Source organism: Palaemon carinicauda, chromosome 17, assembly GCF_036898095.1.
Source record: "Palaemon carinicauda isolate YSFRI2023 chromosome 17, ASM3689809v2, whole genome shotgun sequence".
NCBI lineage: Eukaryota > Metazoa > Arthropoda > Malacostraca > Decapoda > Palaemonidae > Palaemon > Palaemon carinicauda.
In genome coordinates this window covers 7,712,591-7,734,691 of record NC_090741.1, presented here as the reverse complement: position 1 = coordinate 7,734,691, position 22,101 = coordinate 7,712,591, and the positions used below count along the sequence as shown (strand labels likewise).

Below are 22,101 nucleotides of genomic sequence, written 5' to 3'. Positions count from 1 at the left end.
AAAATGAAAGAGCTAGGTATCAAACTTTTAACTTCCACACCGTATACCCCAGAGTCGCAAGGGATTGTAGAACGTTTCCATCAAACATTAAAAAGTTGCTTACGAAAATTACGTAATAACTTTGAACATGACTGGGAAGAAAAATTACCTTTTGTCTTGTTAGCCTTACGATTGGCACCTAATAACAAACACTAAAGGATTTAGTCCTTCTGAGTTGCTGTTCGGTCACACTGCTAAAGGACCTTTAAAAATTTTAAAAGTGCAAATTAATGCTTCAAGAAAGTAGAGAAGATTACATTCAGAATTTAGAAAATTACAAGGAGAATTTAAGGGAAGCTTGGAAATTAGCAATAGAAAACGAGAGCAACAACCAAGGGGAAACTAAAAGAAGATACGATCATAAAGCAAAGGAGAGAAATTTCCGTGTGGGAGATAAAGTCTTAGTATTAATTCAGAAAGAAGGTCCTTCATTATCTTATAAGTTTGAATTACTTAACTGATATGAGTAGACGTAGAGCTAAGTGGCTGCACATAAACTTGCTAAAGAAATACAATGAACACCCAGTACCAGTAATAACTGTGTCGCAGCGAGAAATTAGTTTTGAGAAAAACTCTGATGTGCTTAAGAATTTCAAGTTATTTGACTCTGGCTTAGAAGAAAAACGGAGTGAATTATATAACGTTTTTTTCTAAATTACCCAGAAACTGTTAGAGATAAATTAGGTTTAACTAATCGTTTAGAACATGATATTGAGGTACAGGACACTAAACCCTACAGACAAAGTCCATATTGTTTGATTCCAGAGAAGGCCAATTCAGTACAAAAGAAAATTAAATATACGTTAGATAATGATTTGATAGTTCCTAGCGAAAGTTAATGGTGTTCTCCGGTAGTTGTGGTAAAAAAGGAAGATGGAACATATAGGTTGTGCATTGATTTTAGAAAAGTAAATAGTGTTATTAAGCAAAGTAATTTTAAACTTCCCAAGATCGACGATTGCTTAGATAGGATCGGAAATGCTAAATTCCTCTCCAAGCTTTATTAGGCCAAAGGTTATTGGCAAGTATCTCTAAGCAGACGAACTAGGAAAATATCCGCTTTTATAAGACCGTTCGGTAGTTATGAACCTAAAGTAATGCCTTATGGGTTAAGAATTGCAGCCAGTACTTTCCAAAGATTAATGAAAAAAGTTTTAAATGGTATTGATAACTGTGTCTTGTATTTAGATGATCTTGTTATATTTTCAGAAACTTGGGAAGAACATTTACGAATTTTAGCTAAAGTTCTGACAGCCCTTGAAAAAGCAACCCGATGTACTGAATTTAAAGAAATGCGAATGTGGGAAAACCTATATCACTTATTTAGGACATAAAGTGGGTCTCGGTAAGATTTGTCCTAAAAGTGGGAACACAGAAGCTATCATTGATTTCCCAATCCCAACAACTAAAAAGCAGGCCATGATATTTCTCGGGAAGGCTTCATATTTCCGTAGATTTGTACCAAATTTTTCAAAAATAAGCGCACCCATAAGTAATCTTTTTAAGAAGGGACGAAATTTTGTATTTGATATGGAATGTGCAGAAGCTTTCAATAAATTATAGGCTGTAATGCTTCATGAGCCAGTATTTTTGTTACCTGATTTTAGAAAGGAATTTAATTTAGCAATCAATGCTATTGATATTAGTATAGGAGTCGTCTTGTTGCAAAAACTGAATGGGATGATGCACCCAGTGGCAAATAATTCAAGAAAACTCAATAAAGCTCAACAAAATTATTTAACTATTGAAAAATAATTGTTTAGTTTAGTTTCAGCCTTGCAGCACTCTGAGATTTATGTACGTAGTAGTCCTGTTTAAACTGTGTATACAGATCACAATCCGTTAGAGTAAACGTCTCATGCATTGGAGTTTAGATATACAAGATTATAGTCTGAAGATAATTCATATAAAAGGAAAGAATAATGTTATAGCTGATAGCCTTTCCAAAAGAATTTTTTTTTCAGCAAATTAAGTTTTTTTTTTTTTTCTTTTTCCTGAAAATTGGTGTTGAGTGAAGGGAATGCGAAAGAAGAATGTTTTCCTGATGTTCAGTTGAAGTTTCATGCAGATGTTCCTCTGTTCGGGGACGAAAGTTTTCTTTTCATTGCAGACTTTAAAAAAAAAGTAAAATCAGTAGATTTTCTTTTTTTTTTCTTTTGGGGGAACGCATCATGGATAGATACAATACTTTTAAAAAGATTTCTTTTAAAAGACAAAAATATCTATTCCTAAAGTGTAAGCAGCGAGGTGAGACGAGATTCATCACTTCACTATCAGCAGCATATTGGAAGTAAACCGAGCCTCACCGAGAGCGCCTGCCACGATAAGGGAACTGTCCTGTTTTGACAAAGATGTCATCATCTTAATTAGTCATCATCTTAATTAGTGCAGTCAGCATATTTCGAGAAACAGAGCCTGAGGGAAATCCTTGTTTAGGATATATGTCACCATGGAAGGACACATGCTGTCCTTTTGTTACAACTTAACACGAGGTCCAGATTGCATCAGAAATTTCTGATTATTATTATTATTATTAATTGTTAAGCTACAACTCTCATTGGAAAAGCAGGATACTATAAGCACAGGGGCCCCTACAGGGAAAATAGCCCAATAAGGAAAGGAAATAAGGAAAAATAAAATATTTTAAGAACAGTAACATTAAAATAAATATTTCCTATATAAACCATAAATACTGTAGCAAACCAAGAGGAAGAGAAATTAGATAGAATAGTGTGCCCGAGTGTACCCTCAAGCAAGAGAACTCTAACCCAAGACAGTGGAAGACCATGGTACAGAGGCTATGGCACTACCCAAGACTAGAGAACAATGGTTTGATTTTGGAGTGTCCTTCGTCTAGAAGAGCTGCTTACCATAGCTAAAGAGTCTCTTCTACCCTTACCAAGGGGAAATAGCCACTAAAAAATTACAGTGCAGTAGTTAACCCCTTGGGTGAAGAAGAATTGTTTGGTAATCTCGGTGTTGTCAGGTGTATGGGACAGAGGAGAATCTGTAAAGAATATGCCAGACTAATCTCTGTTTGTGTAGGCAAAGGGAAAGTGAACCTTAACCAGGGAGAAGGATCCAATATAGTATTGTTTGGCCAGTCAAAGGACCCCATAACTCTCTAGCGGTAGTATCTCAATGGGAATGGCGTGATCAAAGTGGCCGTTTTTGAGGAAGCCAATAGAAATGCAGAATTGTTGAAAAGAACGCCTTCTATTGAAATGACCACTGCCCACTGTACTTAACTCTGCCCATACATGGGTATATAAACTTCAAGAAGAGATTGTCCATGAGAGATAGGACAAGACAAAGACAAGAGAGGAACTATGTCCAAAGCAGATGAGATCCAAGTCCTAACGAGATAAGAAACAGAGAAGATCAGAACTCTGATAGAGCTAGATTTTAACCTTCCCTCCATATTTCGAGAAACCGAGCCTGAGGGAAATCCTTGTTTAGGATATATGTCACCATGGAAGGACATGTGCTGTCCTTTTGTTACGACTTAAAGCGAGGTCCAGATTGCATCAGAAAATTTCTTCTTCTTATTATTATTAATTGCTAAGCTAAAACCCTCGTTGGAAAAGCAGGATGTTATAAGCCCAGGGGCCCCACCAAGGAAAATAGTCCAGTAAGGAAAGGAAATAAGGAAAAATAAAATATTTTAACAGTAACAACATTAAAATAAATATTTCCTATATAAACTATAAATACTGTAGCAAACCAAGGGGAAGAGAAATAGAGTAGCATCATCTGCATATGCAACAAGCTCGTTTTCTTAACCAAATCACATGCCAAGTGTATCCAGTATGAAAAGTAATGGGCAAAGATCACTAACCTGAAGAACACCCAATATCACATTCCTATTCTCACTATGGTGCCCATCAACAACAACTCTTAGCAATCTATTACTTAAAAATTCAATAATGATGCTAAGAAACGACCCACCCACTCCCAACTGTTCATGTTTGAAAACAAGGCCTCATGATTAACACGGTCAAAGGCAGCACGAAAATCAAGGCCAATCATATGAATTTCATGGCCACAATCAAGGGATTTCTGTACAGCATTGGAGATTGTAAGAAGGGCATCACATGCCCCTAGGCCTTTACGAAAACCAAATAGCAAACTAGGGCATAGATGATCACCTTTTGCAAACCTATTAAGATGTTTGGCCAAAAGACGCTCAAAAACTTTAGATATGGGAGTTATGGAAATTGGGAGGTAATCAGTTGGACTTGAGCTACCACAGACACATTTACATAGTGGTGTAACATTACAAATTTTACAACAAGTGCTAAAAGCTCCTCTTCTTGCTACCTTCCACAAAATAGGATATCTTTAGAGCTACGAAATCTGCAGTCTTTATAAAAAACAAAGAAAAAATACCATTTGGATCTACACCTGCATAAGCATCAAGGTCCATCAAGAGAGCTTTAATTTCAGGATATCGAAAAGCTAAACTAGTTAGTTTAGCCTCAGGAAAACCGGAATGAGGAAGTTCGAGTTTTTCATCACTCTGCTTGCTGTCAAACACATCTGCCAAAACGGTTGCCTTTTCCTTTGCACAGTGAGTGACAGAGCCATCTGGTTTAAGTAAAGGAGGAACTGTTGCATCAATACCAAAGAGTGCATATTTAAGGGTGGTCCACCACTTATGCTCCTGGGTTGTACCACAAAGGGTTCCTTTTATCGTTGAATTTTATTCTTTTTCAGTTGAAGCATAAACTCTCTGAGCAAATAGTGCAAATAAGGGTACACATAAGTGCACTACCCAGAGGAACTCCTTACAGACATTTCATATCAGATAGAGTTTCCCCCACTCTCACAGGGAAAAAATCTATGTGAAATAAATGATTGAATGAACGATGATAGCTCTCCTCATAATCCCAAATTATGAATGATCTTAAGTATACCATATCTACCTGTAGTATCATATGCCTTTTCAAGGTAAAAGAAAATACTGCTACATGGTGCTGTTTGGAAGCAAAGGCTTCACAAATAGTGGACTCAATTTGTATCAACAAATCAGTAGTTGAGTGCATTTTTCTGAATCCAAACTGAATAGGTGATAAAATACCCTTCTTTTCAAGGTACCATACCAGTCTTGCATTGACCATCTTCTCCATGATCTTACATACACAAGATGTCAATGCAATTGGTCGATAGTTTGCTGCTAAAAACTTGTCCTTACTGGGTATTAAAAAGGCTAAAAAAAATGACTAGTTCCCAAACGCTTGGATAACTATGATCATACCATATTCTGTTGGTAATAGTTAAAACAAATAACTTTGTATTAATGGGTACATGTTTAATCATTGCATATGGAATACCATCAGGTCCATGGGCTTTGTCATTACAAGTCACAAGTGCGAATCAAATTCTCTCAATAAAAGGAGAATTAGGCCTATACAACTCTTACCTTCCTGTTGCAAAATTTTCTTTTCTTCAATGCTCTTACACTGGTGACCAAGAGTGATAGAGTCGAGATGTGAGAGCCCTATGCAGAAGGGAGTCCTCATTAGACATCCTCCATCTCTCGCCACCCGCTCGACGTCTTAAAGCCTAAAAAAGAGGAACCATCAAGAGTAGAGTTCCTCAGTCTCGTCACCTCCGTGTGTGGGCCCTGAGGGTGGAACCTTTCTATTACCAAGTCCCTTCGCCAAAGGATCATGTTTGCCTACAAGTTCACTATTCTGTGGGAGAGGAACTAAAGGGTTCTAGTTTCCGATAGTAGTAAGGCCTTCATCAACTTCTTCGTGATCTCCTTGGACAAGTCCTCGGTCAGGATGAGCTGTCCCACAAACACCAACATAAAATCTAGCCACAAAATAGCCTGCATGGCATACTCCCAGACCTTCCCCTGGTTAAGAATCTCCAACGCAGAGAAAAAGACTGAGAGTCCGGAATATCTCTCGAAGAGACTCCACTGGTTAGAGCCTCTATGGAGTGGTCGAGAGGCAAGGCCGGAAGGGGCTTGTTGGAGACCTCATAATACCTCCTCTGCTGCACAAACGGTGTCAGAAGTAGCTTAGAAGATGAACCCACTTGGAGGGAGCTGGAGGAGCCAGCGATCTGGGAGGACGCCTTTTGTCAGACACCTGTTATACCCTTAGACCATGGCAAAGCTACATTGGCCTTGGGACTGCACTGGCCCTGGGAAGTCTCTGAGTCCCATAGACATAGTTCACGACCGTGTCTTTACTCTCTTGAGAGGCCATCGCTGGATCAGACAACCCATTGATGGCCTTCACGCAGGCTAAGACCTGCCAAAAGGTGTGTTTCGACTCCCTCTGCTCTGCCTACGTTAGCTTAGGATTTGCAGGGTTAGGGAGTTATTCATCATCATAGTAGTCGTCCTCCAAATATGACCACTCACCCATAACAGCCCAGAGCAGGTCGAAGTTGTCAGGAACGTTCGTAGAAGGCAACTCGCTTGTTGTTGTCCTTGCTGGAACTGAGGTTTATCATATAGGCTTCTCTTACAGAGGCCTTGATGCCTTAGCCAAGGTCTTACGAACTGTCTTAGAGTCTTTTGACTCCTTACATGGTGGAAAATACTCCTCCAGGAGTGGAAGTTTGGGGTGTTCCTTTCTTTGTCTCTCCTTGCATGAGGGAACTACGTCTGAAAGGGATGTCTTCTTCAAAATTGTGCGCAGTTCCGGGGGAACCACCTAGATGGGGTAGAGGAGGAAGGATTCTGCAAGCAAGATCTCTCTTGGCGACTGGACAATCGGCTTAGGCAACGATGTAAAGTGTTCCCATGAGGAGTTGGATGTACCATACTCCTCTTCTGCTTGGTCATGACGACCGATGTCAACTGTACCTGCAAGAGATCCTGTTGCCCTTTCGCACCCAACTCAGCGGCTCCTTGCTTCCTCTTGAGAGGTAAGATGATCATCTTAAAGGAAGGGAGACTAAGTTGGAATGGCACCGCAGACATACAGTACGTTTGGAATCCAAGAGAGGCGAGCCTGTAGACGGGGTAGCTGACCTCTCCAGAGGAATCCTCGGATTGTTAGTAAATGATTGCATAAGAGGAATTAGCCCCGAAACAGCCTGACGCACTACCCTGAGCAGGGTGTCAAACCAGGAGGGTTCCTTCCCAAACGCAATAGCGGCTAGATCCCTCGGAAGGTTGGGTGCTGGAGGTCTAGGTTTAGGAGCCTGCAAAGATGAAAGATTAGGATCCTTACCTGGTAAAATTGATACGGGCAAGGCATCTAGCTCAGTCTTGAATGAGAGAGGGAATCTAGAAGTGGAAGGTTGCTGGACCTTTGAAGGTTTCCTCTTGGAAGAGAACGGCACAAGACATTTGCCAGGCTGGAGATCCTCAGGAGGTAGCTGGTTCCTGAGAGAATGAAGAGACTTCTTCTCAGGCAAGGAGGCTATAAAACTTGAAACTGTAAGAGCTACCCTAGCCCTGAGGGAACGAGTCTCCCAGGGCATAGAGGCTATGGGCGATGCCTGTTAGTAGGGGTGCTCCTTTTGACGATTGGAGATCGCTGACATAGGAGAGGAGAACTTTCAAGGGAAGGATGATAGGCATCGTTTTTGCGGCGATCATGCGTTGGTCAAATGTCCTGAGCTGGCAAGCGGCGATCCTGAGCTGACCTGTGATGGTTAGAAGAAAGAGAGTGACGATCGCCGTTTGGCGAGTGACGATCGCCGTTTGGCGAGTGACGATCGCCGTTTGGCGAGTGACGATCGCCGTTTGGCGAGTGACGATCGCCGTTTGGCGAGTGACGATCTAGTTCTGACGATCGCAGCTTGCAGGCTGAAAGGCGACTAAGAGAAGCAAAGGATTTAGATGAACGAAGAGGAGCTGGAAAATGATGAGTTGGAGAACGGCGAGGAGATGATGAACGGCGGGGAGATGGTGAACTGCGAGACACTAGCGAACAGCGAGGAGCTGGCAAACGGTAAGGAGCTGGTGACCTGCGAGGAGCTGGCGAACGGCAAAGAGCTGGCAAACGGCGAGTAGCTAATGAACGGCGATGAGTTAGCGAACGGCGAGATGCTGGCAAACGGCGAGATGCTGGCAAACGGCGAGGAGCTGGCGAACGGCGAGGATCTGGCAAATGGTGAGGAGCTGGTGAACGGCGAGGAGCTGGCAAACACGAGGAGCTGGCGAACGGCAAGAAGCTGGCAAACAACAAGGAGCTAGTGAATGGCAAGGAGCTAGTGAATGGCGAGGAGCTAGCGAACGCGAGGAGCTAGCGAACGCGAGGAGCTAGCGAACGCGAGGAGCTAGCGAACGCGAGGAGCTAGCGAACGCGAGGAGCTAGCGAACGCGAGGAGCTGGCGAACATCAAAGATCTGGCGAACAGCAAAGATCTGGCGAACGGCAAAGAGCTGGAGAACGGCGAGGAACGGGCAAACGGTGAGGAGCTGAAGAAAGGCGAGAAGGTGAGCACCAAGAGGCCTGCTAATGGCCTGAGGGTGAATGCCTGTGAACTGGCAAATGATGAGCAGCTGGCGAACCACAAACAACTGGCGAGTCACGAGCAGCCGGGGAATGACACAAGGCTGACGAATGGCGAGTTAAGGGAGAGTCCAGAGAAGCAGGCGAGTGGAGATTACACGCTGGCTGACAGCAAGACTGCATGACGATCTCACGATGGCAACAGAGGAGGTGGGGAGTGATAGTCGCGAGGTGATGAGTGACGATCTCTAGATGAAAAATGATGATCTTGGGGTGAAAAGGGATGATCACAAAGTGACAAGGGATGAGCAACTGATGAGTTACGAAACGCTGTTAGCAAACTTCTAGCGGGCGAGGGAGAAGATCGTCGGTCCCTGGTGAGACTGAAGAGACTTCTGAGCGAAGGAAAAGGAGAACGTCTACAGGGTCAAGGAGGCCTTTGCTCTCTAGGAGTTCATCATCGGTGGTGAGGTTCCTCCGCAGGAGAGGCTTCGGAGGAGAAGCTTGATGATATCTTGGTTTTTTCTAAAACACGGTTTTTGGGGTGACCTCACTCTTGGATGAGAGAGATGCCCACCGACAGGAGAGTACTGACACGGACTTTGCTCCACCTCTGACGGAGGAGTCAGCTCCGCATTAGGGGGAGTGCAGTCTTCGGCAACAGTAGTAACACCAGAGCATGGGGGGAGCGCCGTCTCAAGCAACAGCACTAACAGCAGACGAAGGAGCGGGGGGGGACCCTTCGGCTGTCAAGGTAGAAGACACTCTGGAGTCCCGCTGTACCACACTCAACGGTGAGAAGGGCTCCACCTCAGAGGAAGCCACTGTACACTTTCTCTCAGCACCAAGTTGAAGGAGTTCCAAAAGTGCCTCCTTCGATTATGATTTCAATTATATTTGTGCTTATGTCTCCGTATGATTGTTAGTTGAGGACCTACGGTATCTTATTTCATCTCATCATCACCATCTCCTCATATGCCTATTGACGCAAAGGGCCTCGGTTACATTTTGCCAGTCGTCTCTATCTGGACCTAAAAAATTCAATACTTCTCCGTTCATCATCTCCTACTTCGCGCTTCATAGACCTCACCTACGTAGGTCTGGGTCTTCCAACACTTCTCTTGCCTTGTGGAGCCCAGCTGAATGTTTGGTGAGCTAATCTCTCCTGGAGAGTGTGAAGAGCTTGCCCAAACCATCTCCATGATCTCAACCACATATGGCAATCTAGTAAACTCTCATAGTTTCATTTCTAATCCTGTCCTCCCATTAACTCCCAATATCCTTCTGAGGGCTTTATTCTTAAATCTACTAAATCTATTGGAGATTGTTTCACTGCCATACCGTGACTCATGTCCATAGAGTAACATCAATTTCACTAAACTGATATATAGTCTGATTTTTATATGTAATTTCAGGCGATTTGATTTACAAATTTTACTTAACATAACCATTGTCTGATTTTCTTTTTTTCAATCTTTCACTAAACTCTAATTCTAAAGAACCTGTATTGGAGATCACAGTTCCTAAATACTTAAATGATTTTACCTCATTAATCCTTTCTCCTTCCAATGATACTTCATCTTCCGTTGCATACTCCATTCTCATCATCTCTGACTTTCTCCTATTTACTTTCAGCCCAACCTCGTGCATTCTGGTTGGCAAGCATTGCAAATCCTGTAGTGTTCTGCTATCTTAGACAGCATCATCAGCATACTCTAGGTCTGCTAACTTCCTATCACCATTCTTGTCCAATGCTTCTTGACCATCTCTGACTGTTCTATGCATTACAAAATCCATGAGGAGGATAAACAACAGAGGTGAAAACAGATTCCCTTGGAGTACTATGCTGTTTGCTTGAAATACATTTGTTAGATTCCATTAACTTTGCACTTGCTAGGGTCATGAACAGATTTAATCAAATTTACATATTCAAGAGGAATTCCATAGTAACGCAGGACTCTCCACAAATTGGCTGGTAGACACTATCAAAGTTTTTTCATAGTCCACAAATGCCATCAAAAGGGAATTTCTATATCCTATGCATTGCCGTACAAGATGTTTCAAATTGAAAATTTGGTCAGTGCAACTACTACCTTTTCTAAATTAAGCTTGTTCATCTCTCAGCTCTTCATAAGTCTTTCTCTCCAGTCTATTTAGAATAAGCATGGTATATATTTTCATAACTGACATAAGTGTTATGCCTCTGTAATTATTGCAATAAATCAGGTCTTCTTTTTTTTTTTTTTTTTTTTTTTTTTCTACCAACACCCCTAACTGGCATTCATCAGGTTTTGCCTCTTTATTCCACATTCTACTAAATAATCTTTAAATAGTCTGGGAGTCACTTCACGTCCGGCCAGTATCATCTCGGCAGTTATTCCATCGTATCCTGGGGCTTTTCCTCTCTTTAGTTTTTTTAGGATATCTTCGACTTCAAACACACCAAATTCTTTCATGGGTACATCTAGGTCTTCATCACGTTGTCTTTCTTCATCTCCTGTTGCTATAACAGAATCATCTCTTTGATAGGTAGATGCTTCTTCTTTGCCCAAGTTGGAATTTTATTAATATTTCTATGAGCAATTCTTACACCATAGCCAATTCCTGAATTCATAGCTTTGTCAACCTCATCTGTTTTCCTGTCTACATATTCTCTCCAATCATTCCTGGCTTTTCATTTGACCTCACTGTCAATACTGCAATACTTAGCACGCTCTACCTTGTAATATTCATTACTTCCTCGAAAACTTTCAACAATCAATTCCTGTCTCTGTCTCCTTTTTAAAGTATCACAAGTATTATTTGATATCCATGGCTTACTCCTTGTAACTGTGTGTTCCAAGACTTCACTACCAACTGATTGATATATGTTCTTGTTATCACACCATTCTTCATTAATTGACTGTTCTTCGCCTCTTAAAGTATATAAGACAGCAAATCGATTCCCACATTCAATTGCAAATGTTTCTCTGTGCTCTTCTTCTAAAAGCTTAGTTTTATCAAACCTAGGTATTCTATCCATCTTTCTGTTGGGTGCTTTGAGTTTTAGTTTCAGTGTGGCAATGAGTTGGCGATTAACACCAATAGCGGCTGCTCTATAGCTTCTTACATTTCTCTATCTGATTATTGTAAATGCCAAGTGGTGAATTCCATGTACACTCGTGGATGTTAAAGCGCTGAAAATGAGTATCTGCAGTTCTTGATAGTATTCATCTTTCCCTTCTTCAGGGGAATCATTTGTTGGGACATAACAAACTATAATACTCATGTTGCACTGCTTTGATTTGAACTTTGTTAGGAACAATCTACTATTTACAGTTCTCCACTCAGTTAATGCCTTTTCTACTCTTGGTGTCATCATCATTCCTACCCCTTCTCTTTCAACTCCATTTGATCTTCCTGAGAAGATATATACTGTATATTGCCTGGTCTAAAGTTTCCTTACCAATCCCTTTACAACGTGTTTCACTTAGGGCCAAGATATCCAAACTATATTTAATAAATTCATTCTCGACTTGCGTTAAACTTCCAGATCCGATTCATAGTTCTAACATTCCAATTAGCTATTCTAAATTTTTCTTTAATATTTATAAACCGGGAGGTTCTTAGCACCCCGATACACCTGGGACTAGGGTCCATTTTGTCATCTCTTTCCATAACTGACTAAATCCATATAGGATTTATTGGCTACATACATCAGAGGATGACCTGTTCCTTGTGATGCGCAGCCTATCCAACTAAGGCAAGTGACCCTTGCTGGAAAAATCAACCGCCTGGCATAAGGAGTAAAACCCGAAGAGACAGTTTGTCCATCGACTTGAACCGTATCCGTCACCCTACTGCCAGTGACTCCATCGAGATTTAGGGGGACATTTCCTCCACACCCAACGCTCTCATTACTCTACCAAGTTGCTCATCCGCTTATACGAGTATAACCGTTGGCAAACATGGATTGCTACGATATACTGCCTAGCATCAACTGTAATCTATTCTCAGTTGATAAATAAGATGTTAACACTGAGCTTTCCCTGTTAAATGATGAGAAAATACCAAAAGACTCTTCATCAGTGTTGAATAAACCACTACATCTAGGACTACATGTAATACAATTAATTTCTATAATTCAATGCATTTATTATTAATCTTTACTTAACAACAATTGAAAAACAAATGTTGGGTAATATAATTAGATGTCATGTGAATGATTCTCCAAGATAATTGTTTTTAAATTTTTTTCTTATTGGAGTGATACTCTCTACCGAAATTAGAAGTTTTAGAAGGCAAAGCATTTTAAATATTAATCACATACAAATTTCACAATGAAAACGTTTATAAAAATGCCATGCACAAAGGCGGTGAGGCTAGGTAGGCCATGCATTCTGCGCCAGGTGTGTAGATTTGAGAAGTGTTATGTATTATGTACAATCTGTTCTGTAATACAATTAGTGCTAAATGTATTCAAAGTGATCTTGCATCAGATTTCATTGATAAAACATGTTTTCACTTTAATTATAAGTGTTATGGCATCTTCAACAGTGACATAAGCATTGAGCCTACAATCTAGTTATACAAATTAATTGTATAGTTTTAATACAATGTATTATTACGTCTAACAAGAAACTGGATACGAATATGAAATATCAAACTCAGTACTATTGATTGATTGATTGATTTGGAGTTCTCTGGCATCCTGACATCGAAGGTCATTGACGCCAATATCGTTTATTATAAATAAAGATTAAAAGAATATTCAATTAAAACCAGAAAAGTAAATATGTTATAAAAGTTAAATAGCATTAAGACCTGCTTCTGATATAAATTTAAAAATGCCACTATCATTGTACGACACCCTATGTCCAAGGATCTTGGCAAGGATGAATCTGCCATCTTCACCCTGAGCCTCTAACAGATATTTATTTCTTTCTGTGCTATAAGTGGAGCATTCAGTCAACACATGCCTCACAGTCAAGGGTATTAAACAGATGTCACAAAATGGTTGGTGTTGGCCACCCAGCTAAAACTCATGTGTCATCCTAGTGTGACCAATGAGGAGACAACAAAGAATAGTCTCCAAATTTCGGGGCATCCCATTATATCTCCAAGGTGATATAACAATCGCTATTTCTCTCATCTAATGTTTGCTTAAACTATCCCAATGCTGTTGCCAATTGTTATTAATAAAATTCTTAATTGATGGTAAAAAATCGTTACAAAGAATGGGATACCTTCTTGGTAGCAACTCTGCTGCAGCACTCTTTTCCAGTGAATCTGCCTCTTCATTTCCAAACACACCTACGTGGGCCGGAACCCAGCAAAATCGAACTGTTATACCTTTCAGGCCAATGATTAAAAGCTATTCTAAAATCTTTAAAACTAAAGGGTTACTAGAATTGAAACGTTTTAAAGCTTGAAAGACACTTCTTGAATCACTAAAAATGGTAAAATTGCCCTCCTCTTTTAACACTATTTTCTCAATAGTGGTTAGTATGCCATATAATTCCGCAGTAAATATGGAAGATATTGGAGGAAGTGCACCTCTACAGTTAAAAGAACTACTATACTGTATACTACAAATCCAACGCCAGCATCAGATTTGGAACCATCAGTATATATAAAAGTGTATTCCTCATGTTCCTCAAAATGTTTCATAAAAAGAGACCTACCCCCTAAGTCTGTCATATTTTTCTTAACACCAATAAAATATTTATAAAAAGATCTCAGGTAATTTCCACGGAGCAGTTGATGATATCTTAAATGGAAGCACCTTACCTCTAATTATATCAACCCTGTTTAATAATTATTTTACCCGAAAGCCATAAGGTTGAGGAGATTTTGGGTGCATCTCAAAGTACGCTGAGTGCTTTATGATTCTTGCAGTCTGAAAGCTAAACAATTAGGGAGTCTTTGTAACCTAAACAAATACCGAATAACGGAACACATTCGGTAATGGTCTAGAGGCAACTCTGGCATTAACAAGGAGACTTGGGATATGTGAGGTTCTAAATGCTCCTGTGTACAATCTAATACCAGCATAATGTATTGAATCTAGTATCTTTAACTGGCTTGGGATGGCTAAGGAGTATATTTCACACCCATAACTAATTTTGGAGAAAATTAAGCCTTGTATAATTTTAGAATAGTTTTAAGGTCTGCCCCCCATGATGTATGGGACAATACTTTTAAAAGATTCAGAGCCTCAAGACATTTAGCTTTTAATACCTCTAAGTGTGGAATCCATGGCAACCTACAATCGAAAATTAATCCTAAAAATTCAGCTTCCCCTACACATGGGATCCGTTGTCCTTTCATGTATATATCCGGGTCTGGATGTAATCCCCAGATACGACAGAAATGGACAATAGTAGATTTGCTTGTTGAAAACTTAAACCCATTCATATCAGCCCACTGAATAATTTTATCAATTGTGAGTTGTAGTTTTCTCTCAACCATTGCCATTCTACCTCCAGCAAATGATATAGAGAGATTATCCACAAATAGTATAGAGAGGATATCTTGGGGAATTACTAAGGATATCCCATTAATTGCTAGGGTGAATAGAGTCACACTCTGCACACTACCCTGGGGAACTTCTTCCTGACATTTACTCTCTGATAGAGTTTCCCTGACTCTCATTTGGAAAACTCTATGTGAAAGAAATGACTGAATAAATAGTGGTAGCTCTCCTCTTAATCCAAACTCATGGATTATTTTAAGTATACCATATCTCCATGTGGTATCATATGCCTTTTCAAGATAAAAAAAGACTGTCACATGGTGCTGTTTGGAAGGCTTCACAAATGGAGGACTCAAGTCGTATCAGCACATCAGTCGCCGAGTGCATTTTTCTGAATCCACATTGAATGGGTGATAAATTACCATTCTTTTCCAGGTACCACATCAGTCTTACATTGACCATCTTCTTGCATAAACAAGATGTCAATGCAAGAGGCCTATAATTTGCTGCTAAAAACTTGTCCTTATCGTGTTTCATAAAGGCTAAAATAATGACTAGCTCCAAAACACTTGGATAACTATGATCATGCCATATCCCATTAAAAATACTTAAAATAAATAGCTTTGTATTGAAAGGTACATGTTTAATCATTGCATATGGAATTTCATCAGGTCCAGGGGCTGTATCGTTACACGTAGCAAGTGCAGAATCAAATTCTCTTTCAGTAAAAGGAGAATTATATGACTCTTCCTTTCTTGTTGCGAAATTTAACACTTTCTCTTCTTCAATGCTCCTATACTGGTGACCAGGAGCTGCTTCACACTTGCACAATATATTTGAAAAATGGTCAGCCAGGGTATTTCTAACTTCAGTTGCTTCAGTCATATACTGACCATTTACCCTTAACACTGGTGGTGGGTTTGGGGTGAATTTGCCCCATATCTTTTGACTTTCCTGCACTCAGATGATGTTGGTGTTCAACTGTTAGTGGAGGACACAATGACATCAAAGACTGGTGCCTAGCTTCTTTCATGGTACGACAGAACTGTGCTCTACATTTCTTGTATATGACTAAATTCTCCTCAGTACGGCGCATGCGCAATCGAGTTTAAGACTTTCTTGTGGCTCTGTGGAGGGCAGTTAGTTCTGATGACCACCAAGGGACTGGTCGTATGGTTATCCCCGTTGTTTTGGGAATGGATTTGACTCCTGCTGTGTGAACAGTTCCATTAAGTAAGTCTATGGCATCATCAACACTTTCAAACTGTTCTGCATTTCCTTCTATTTCACTTAAATCCCAAAATCTATCCCAGTCCGCCTTATCAAGATTCCATCGAGGCAATCTCTAGTAAAGGTGGACCAATATTGGTGTTTATAATGATTGGTGCATGATCACTAGCATGCCAATCATCTAATGTTCTCCAATTAAAAGTGAGATGACAGAGCTTGAAACTGATAGGTCAATGCAGGACAAGGTACCTGTCTGAACCAGAAAGTGTGTGGGCTCTCCTGTATTAAGGAGTCCTACATCTTCATTCTCCAAAATTTATTATATAATATGACCCCTTGCATTTCCTAAAACATCAATCAACCCATAAAGGATGCCTACTATTAAGATCTCCTAGTAAGAGAAAAGGGTTGTGGGAGTCGTTTAATCACCTCTGCTATATTGTCATATGAGATGTTATTATTTGAAGGCAAATAAAGAGAACTGATTGTGTATTTTCTCCCTATATCAATCTGTACAACCACTGCCTGCAGAGGGGTACAGATTGACAAAGATACTTGGGGAACATCTCGACGGACGTATATAAGACTTCCCCCATGGCTCCCTGCTCGTTAATCATATGGTGTCCTATAGCTAACATGCTCTCGAGGACGAGAAGTATTAGCATCGAGCTTGCTTTCTAGTAGACATACTGTTATAGGGGAGTGCTCACGTATGAGGAACTTAAGTTCTTCTTATTTCACCCTTAAACCCTGGCAATTCCATTGCAAAATGGAGAAAACACTATGGTTTTTTTTCTGGAAGACACCTTAGATGAAGTCTTCCCATTGGCAATATTTGATCTAACAATATTTCCCGGTGGTATCTCTAGAGAGGATCTTAATATAGTGGGTTTTGTGTTTGACTTTTTCTTTGTTCTTTTGATCTAATTGTTGAGGAATATGGTGGACTTCAACTTGAATTCCGGATTTGTTCAATTTACCTTTCAGTTGATCAGAAACATCAGCAGACAAGATATCACAATTATTTGAAGTCGTGACTTTAATGTTTCTTATGGTAAGAGGTGAGAGAGATGGAGGTCAGTCTCTTTTTCGATTAAGAGGTTATGATCCGTCAGGTTTTTGCAGCTTTCCCACAACAGGTTCACCATGTGAATTGGTTTCAAGTGGAACCTCCATCAGATCAGGCAAGGGCACGGCCTGAGAGAGGTTTATACTATTGTTTAGAATTGGAGTAGTTGGCTTTTGAGTAACTTTTAGATCTTTAAGTATCTGTTTTGGTTTTTCTACAATTTCTGGATATAGATTTTCAATGGGGCTTTCAACCTCTTTAACTACTTTCATTTATTTCTTTACCATAGAAGTGGAGATATAATTTCTGTCCGTATGCTTTGGCAAGTTTTTCTTTAGAACCATTGAAAAAGGTTGCCCTGGTCTTATCTGCTTTCCAAGAGCTCTTTTACAAGCCTCTTTTAAAGTAACCCTTCCCGTGGTCCTAATGGCCTGAATTCCTTTTTCAAAAATAAACTGAACACAGCTTTTAGATGTAGCTGGGTGTGCTTCTCCACAATGTATGCAATTTGGGTTTTCTATGCATACTCCATGACTATTTTTTCCACTGTTGGCACAGGTGGATTATTATTTAGTTTTTCCTTGCATTTCTTGCTTAAATGGCCATACATTTGGCAATGATAACATCGCAATGGTGAAGGGATACATGGTTTCACCTTAAAAGATAGCCAACCAGCTTTTATAACATTAGGTAATCTGCATTGATCAAATGTTAAAATCAAAGTAGTAAGAGGAATACGTTGTTCTCCGAATCTCTTTCGCATTCTGACTACTTTTACTACTCCTTGACTCTTCAGTTCATCCTCAATTTCTTTTTCCTCTTTGTCCAGCAGTTCTGGAGCATATATCAAACCTCTACTCTGGTTGAAAGTAGGATGCAAAACGCTTTTTACACTATGACCATCCAATGTTGTGAGTGTTTTTAATCTTTCACCTTGTAATGGGGATAGTGTCTCTAATAAGAGACTTCCATTTCCCTGGGGTAGAATTTTTGGCTGCCCTCCACATAAAGTAACTATTTCCCAGTTAGCTTTGAAAACATTTAAACGCTCATTTCTTCCATTTTCAAATTCTAGGATGAAAATTTTTTAATAATTTACTACTTCATAGTGACCAGGTAATACTTCTACTTTTCTATATCTTTCTGTACTGTCATCATTTCTCACTCTCTCTCTCTTCTTCTCTAGAGTTTTCTTATCATTCTTTACATAAGGCGAATAGGGTTCCAATGTTACAATATTAGAACCCGAGTTGGAGCCGTCTGTACCAAGGTCCATGTTTGTATTTTTCAGGTCGTCAACAGAGGGGTTGGTTTTTTATAAAAGAACAAGCCGGGTCATCCATCTCTTATCGGAGAATGTCAGTCCTCCTATCCCATGTGGCCCAACACGAGAAGAGGTTTCAGCGGTGACCAGTCCTCTATTAGAGAGGGGCTGCTTCTCTTAAGGTGGGCGTACACTGGTTAGCAGGGGTGATTAGCCCCTCCCACCAGCGACTCCAATGCCTGGCATAACCCATTACCTACAAATATGGGTGACTTAAAACCCGATCACTGGAGCCTGACTCTTAACAGACTAGGTCTGCACCCAATCGGGTCTGCCAGAGGGTGATGGGGTCTGCCAGAGGGTGATGGCATCTAAATTGGTACAGGTTGAGATGGAATGCCATCCATCCCACATTGCCAAATCCAAAGAAGCAGCCAAAGTATAATCAAACAAGTTCAAGCCCAAAAGGTAGAGATGGGAGAATAAAAAGAAATAACCAAAAGGAAAAGAGAAACTGTTGACTGATTTTTCAGTTGGATCAACAGTTGGGCACCGAGGTCCAGTGAGAAATAGTTCCCACTGTTCATTAGAGCCCAACTGCTAATCCCTAAGCCCCCCATCCTCATCAAAGCTTCAGCATCTACACTCCCCCGTCCCTCCCCACTCCTTTCCTCCCTCTGTCTAGACCCTCCTCCTATCCCTCCAGTAACCACTCTCCTAGTCTCCCTGGTGTCACTTACTATACCTTTTCTGTAACCTGTTATATTTGTTAATAACTGATAGAATTGATATGTTGGACCCTTGTTATTATTCTTATTAACATTTCATGATATTGTTGAGTTTCGTCAGGGTGTATAAGGAGTCTATAGCCTTTAGCCTATTTATCCAGCTTGATGGACCTGCCCTGGAGGCTTCTTTTAACTGTGTTTACATTATGAAACACACGTTTTCCAAAGGCAGGATTGATGGGCTTTACTCTCCTTGAATGGCTTGTATCGAATAAACAAAAGCTGTAGAATACAAACAGAATTATGCTGTGACACAAATGATTATAGTATTTAAAACTACGATGGAAAATCTACAAACTACATGATTTGTTGGATTATTTCACAATTACACTCACTCACACACACAAACACACACACACATATATACACACACACACACACACACACATTATATATATATATATATATATATATATATATATATATACATATATATGTATGTATGTATATATTTATATATATATATATATATATATATATATATATATATACATATATATGTATGTATGTATATATTTATATATATATATATATATATATATATATATATATATATGTATGTATGTATATCTATATATGTATATATAAGAAGTAAATTATAGGGTAAATAGTAAAGATTTACTTATTCATTAATATGGTTGTGTTCCTTATGCCATTGTGTTAATGTGTCCAACAAACCTTAAGTTTCTCCTACCTGTTAAGACTAATCCTTAGTTTACTGTTAGCTTGTTCCTTTCTGTATATGGAATGGAGACATAATGCAAATACATTTCTGATTTTACTGAGGCAAATTAACATGCCAGTCATGAATATGATGGGAAAACCTCAGTAAAACAAACACTGAGACAACAAACTGCTTAAGCACAAGCCATAGCAGATACCCACATTATGATTGTTAATGGTAAAGTGAGAAAATACACCGTAAAAATTTTCGGTCAACTTCTATAACACTTGATTACATTTACTCTACCTTTTAAGGGGGTTAAAACCCATCAATCCTGCCTTTGGTAAAAGTTTCATTATTTTTACACAGTTGAAGGAAGCTCTTCAGGGCAGGTTCATCATGTTGGATGAAATACAACGATACCATGAAATGTTAATAAGAATTATAATAAGGGTCCAACATATCAATTCTATCAGTTATTAACAAATATAACAGGTTACAGAAAAGGTAGAGTAATTGACACCGGAGAGACTAGGAAAGGGGGTTACTGGAGGGATAGGAGGAGGGTCTAGACAGAGGGAGGAAAGGAGAGGGAAGGGACAGGGGAGTGTTCGCATTCGAATTGCTTCACCTACTTGCATGACTTGGGCTTTATTATGACAAGAGTAAATGCCTTAATTAACGAGATGTGCCGGTGCATTAAAGTATAAAATATAAGGGGGAGTTCTATACAGTACTGTGTCAAAGTACTATTCTGATCAAGTAATTAGTATGGGAGATATTTACGAAAAACACACTTTTTTTTGCCTGAAATGCATGGTAGTTTGGTCTCAATCGGTACAATAAATTTTGAGTAAAGTTGCTTACAAAAAACAAATGGACAGGGGTGAATACATACCCTTCGCAAAATCTTTTATTTTGGCAAAGGCAATTTTGGTAAGCAGCAGTTAAAAAGGTTCTTATGCTTCAAGGATATCTAGCATTACAAGAAGACCCAGCAGTAGGTAGAGTAGAAGGCTAAAAACCTGGTGTAACCTGAGACTGAAGGGACACTATCAAAGAGCCTTAAAAGACGAGTATGGTACTGACCCCAACAACACCCTGTATGAAATGCTTCTATATCTGAAATTTTCCTTACATAATGGATTAAAAAGAGAACCACTGAAAGGAGCTTACTTCGGGGAGTTTCTAAAGACACTCTTGGTGGAGGCTCCATTGCCAAGTAATCATCAAGATCGGTGTAATGGAGACCTTCCAAAGGTGATGGAGAATGAGGGGTCATCCTCTGTGTCCTGCAAGAAAAGTTTCAGCAAAATTTAAATCACTGGGGAGCGGAGGTTATTCTAATTACTGAGTAGTTGGTCCGGCTTCTAACCCACCTAAAAAAATTCTTCCGATTCTATTAGCATTTCCGTTGGATCTTATCACTAAATCTTTAAGAATCTGTAGCATATTAAATATATATTACAAACGTTTCTATCTGACATTTTTAGTTAAAAATAATGTCAGTGATCTGATTAAACTACATAATAACAAATAAAACTACAGGTATAGCTTAAGATGTTCCAGGAGTTAATAATTAAACCTTAAAGCTATGTAAATAAGATGTGAATGATTTTATATGCAAATATACAATCTAAAACGAAACTGAAGTGAATAAACTAAAGCTGGAACGAACACCATCAAAAGTGAATGAATGTTATGACAATATCAGTGATAAAGGGACGAGAAGAAAATAAATGAAAGATATGAAAATGCTGGCAATAAAGAAATGAGAAGAAAGTAAATGAATGATATGGCAATGCTGGTGATAAAGGGATGAGAAGAATGTAATTGAAAGGTATGGTAATGTTGGCAATAAAGGGATGAAAACAAGGTGAATGAAAGGTGTGGCAGTGCAGGCAATAAGAGATGAGAAAAATGTAAATGAAAGATACGTATGGCAATACTGGCGATAAGGGGATGAGAAGAATGTACTGTAAATGATAGGTATAGCAAAGTTGGCAATAAAGGGATGAGAAGAAAGTAAATGAAAATTATGGCAATGCTAGCAATAGAGATATGAAAAAAAAAGTGAATGAAAGGCATGGTAATGTTGGCAATAAAGCAATGAAGATAAAGTATATTAAAGGTATGACAATGTCAATAATAAAGGGATAAGGTGAATG

At 39.4% G+C, this 22,101-nt stretch overlaps 1 protein-coding gene across 14 annotated transcripts in view; it reads right to left on the bottom strand.

Annotated features, from left to right (window-relative positions):
- Positions 1–22,101, bottom strand: part of LOC137656632 (uncharacterized) — a 425,700-nt gene that overhangs the window by 270,896 nt on the left and 132,703 nt on the right. For 13 of the 14 annotated variants that reach the window (XR_011046976.1, XM_068390814.1, XM_068390809.1 and 10 more), the window contains exon 5: positions 21,110–21,225. The exons of the other annotated variant lie outside the window; for it this stretch is intronic. Coding sequence is in view for 12 of the 13 variants with exons in the window: in XM_068390814.1 (XP_068246915.1) it covers positions 21,110–21,225 (116 nt within the window). In the remaining variant the exon portion in view is untranslated. The remainder of the gene's footprint in view (positions 1–21,109; positions 21,226–22,101) is intronic. 14 annotated transcript variants of the gene reach the window in all.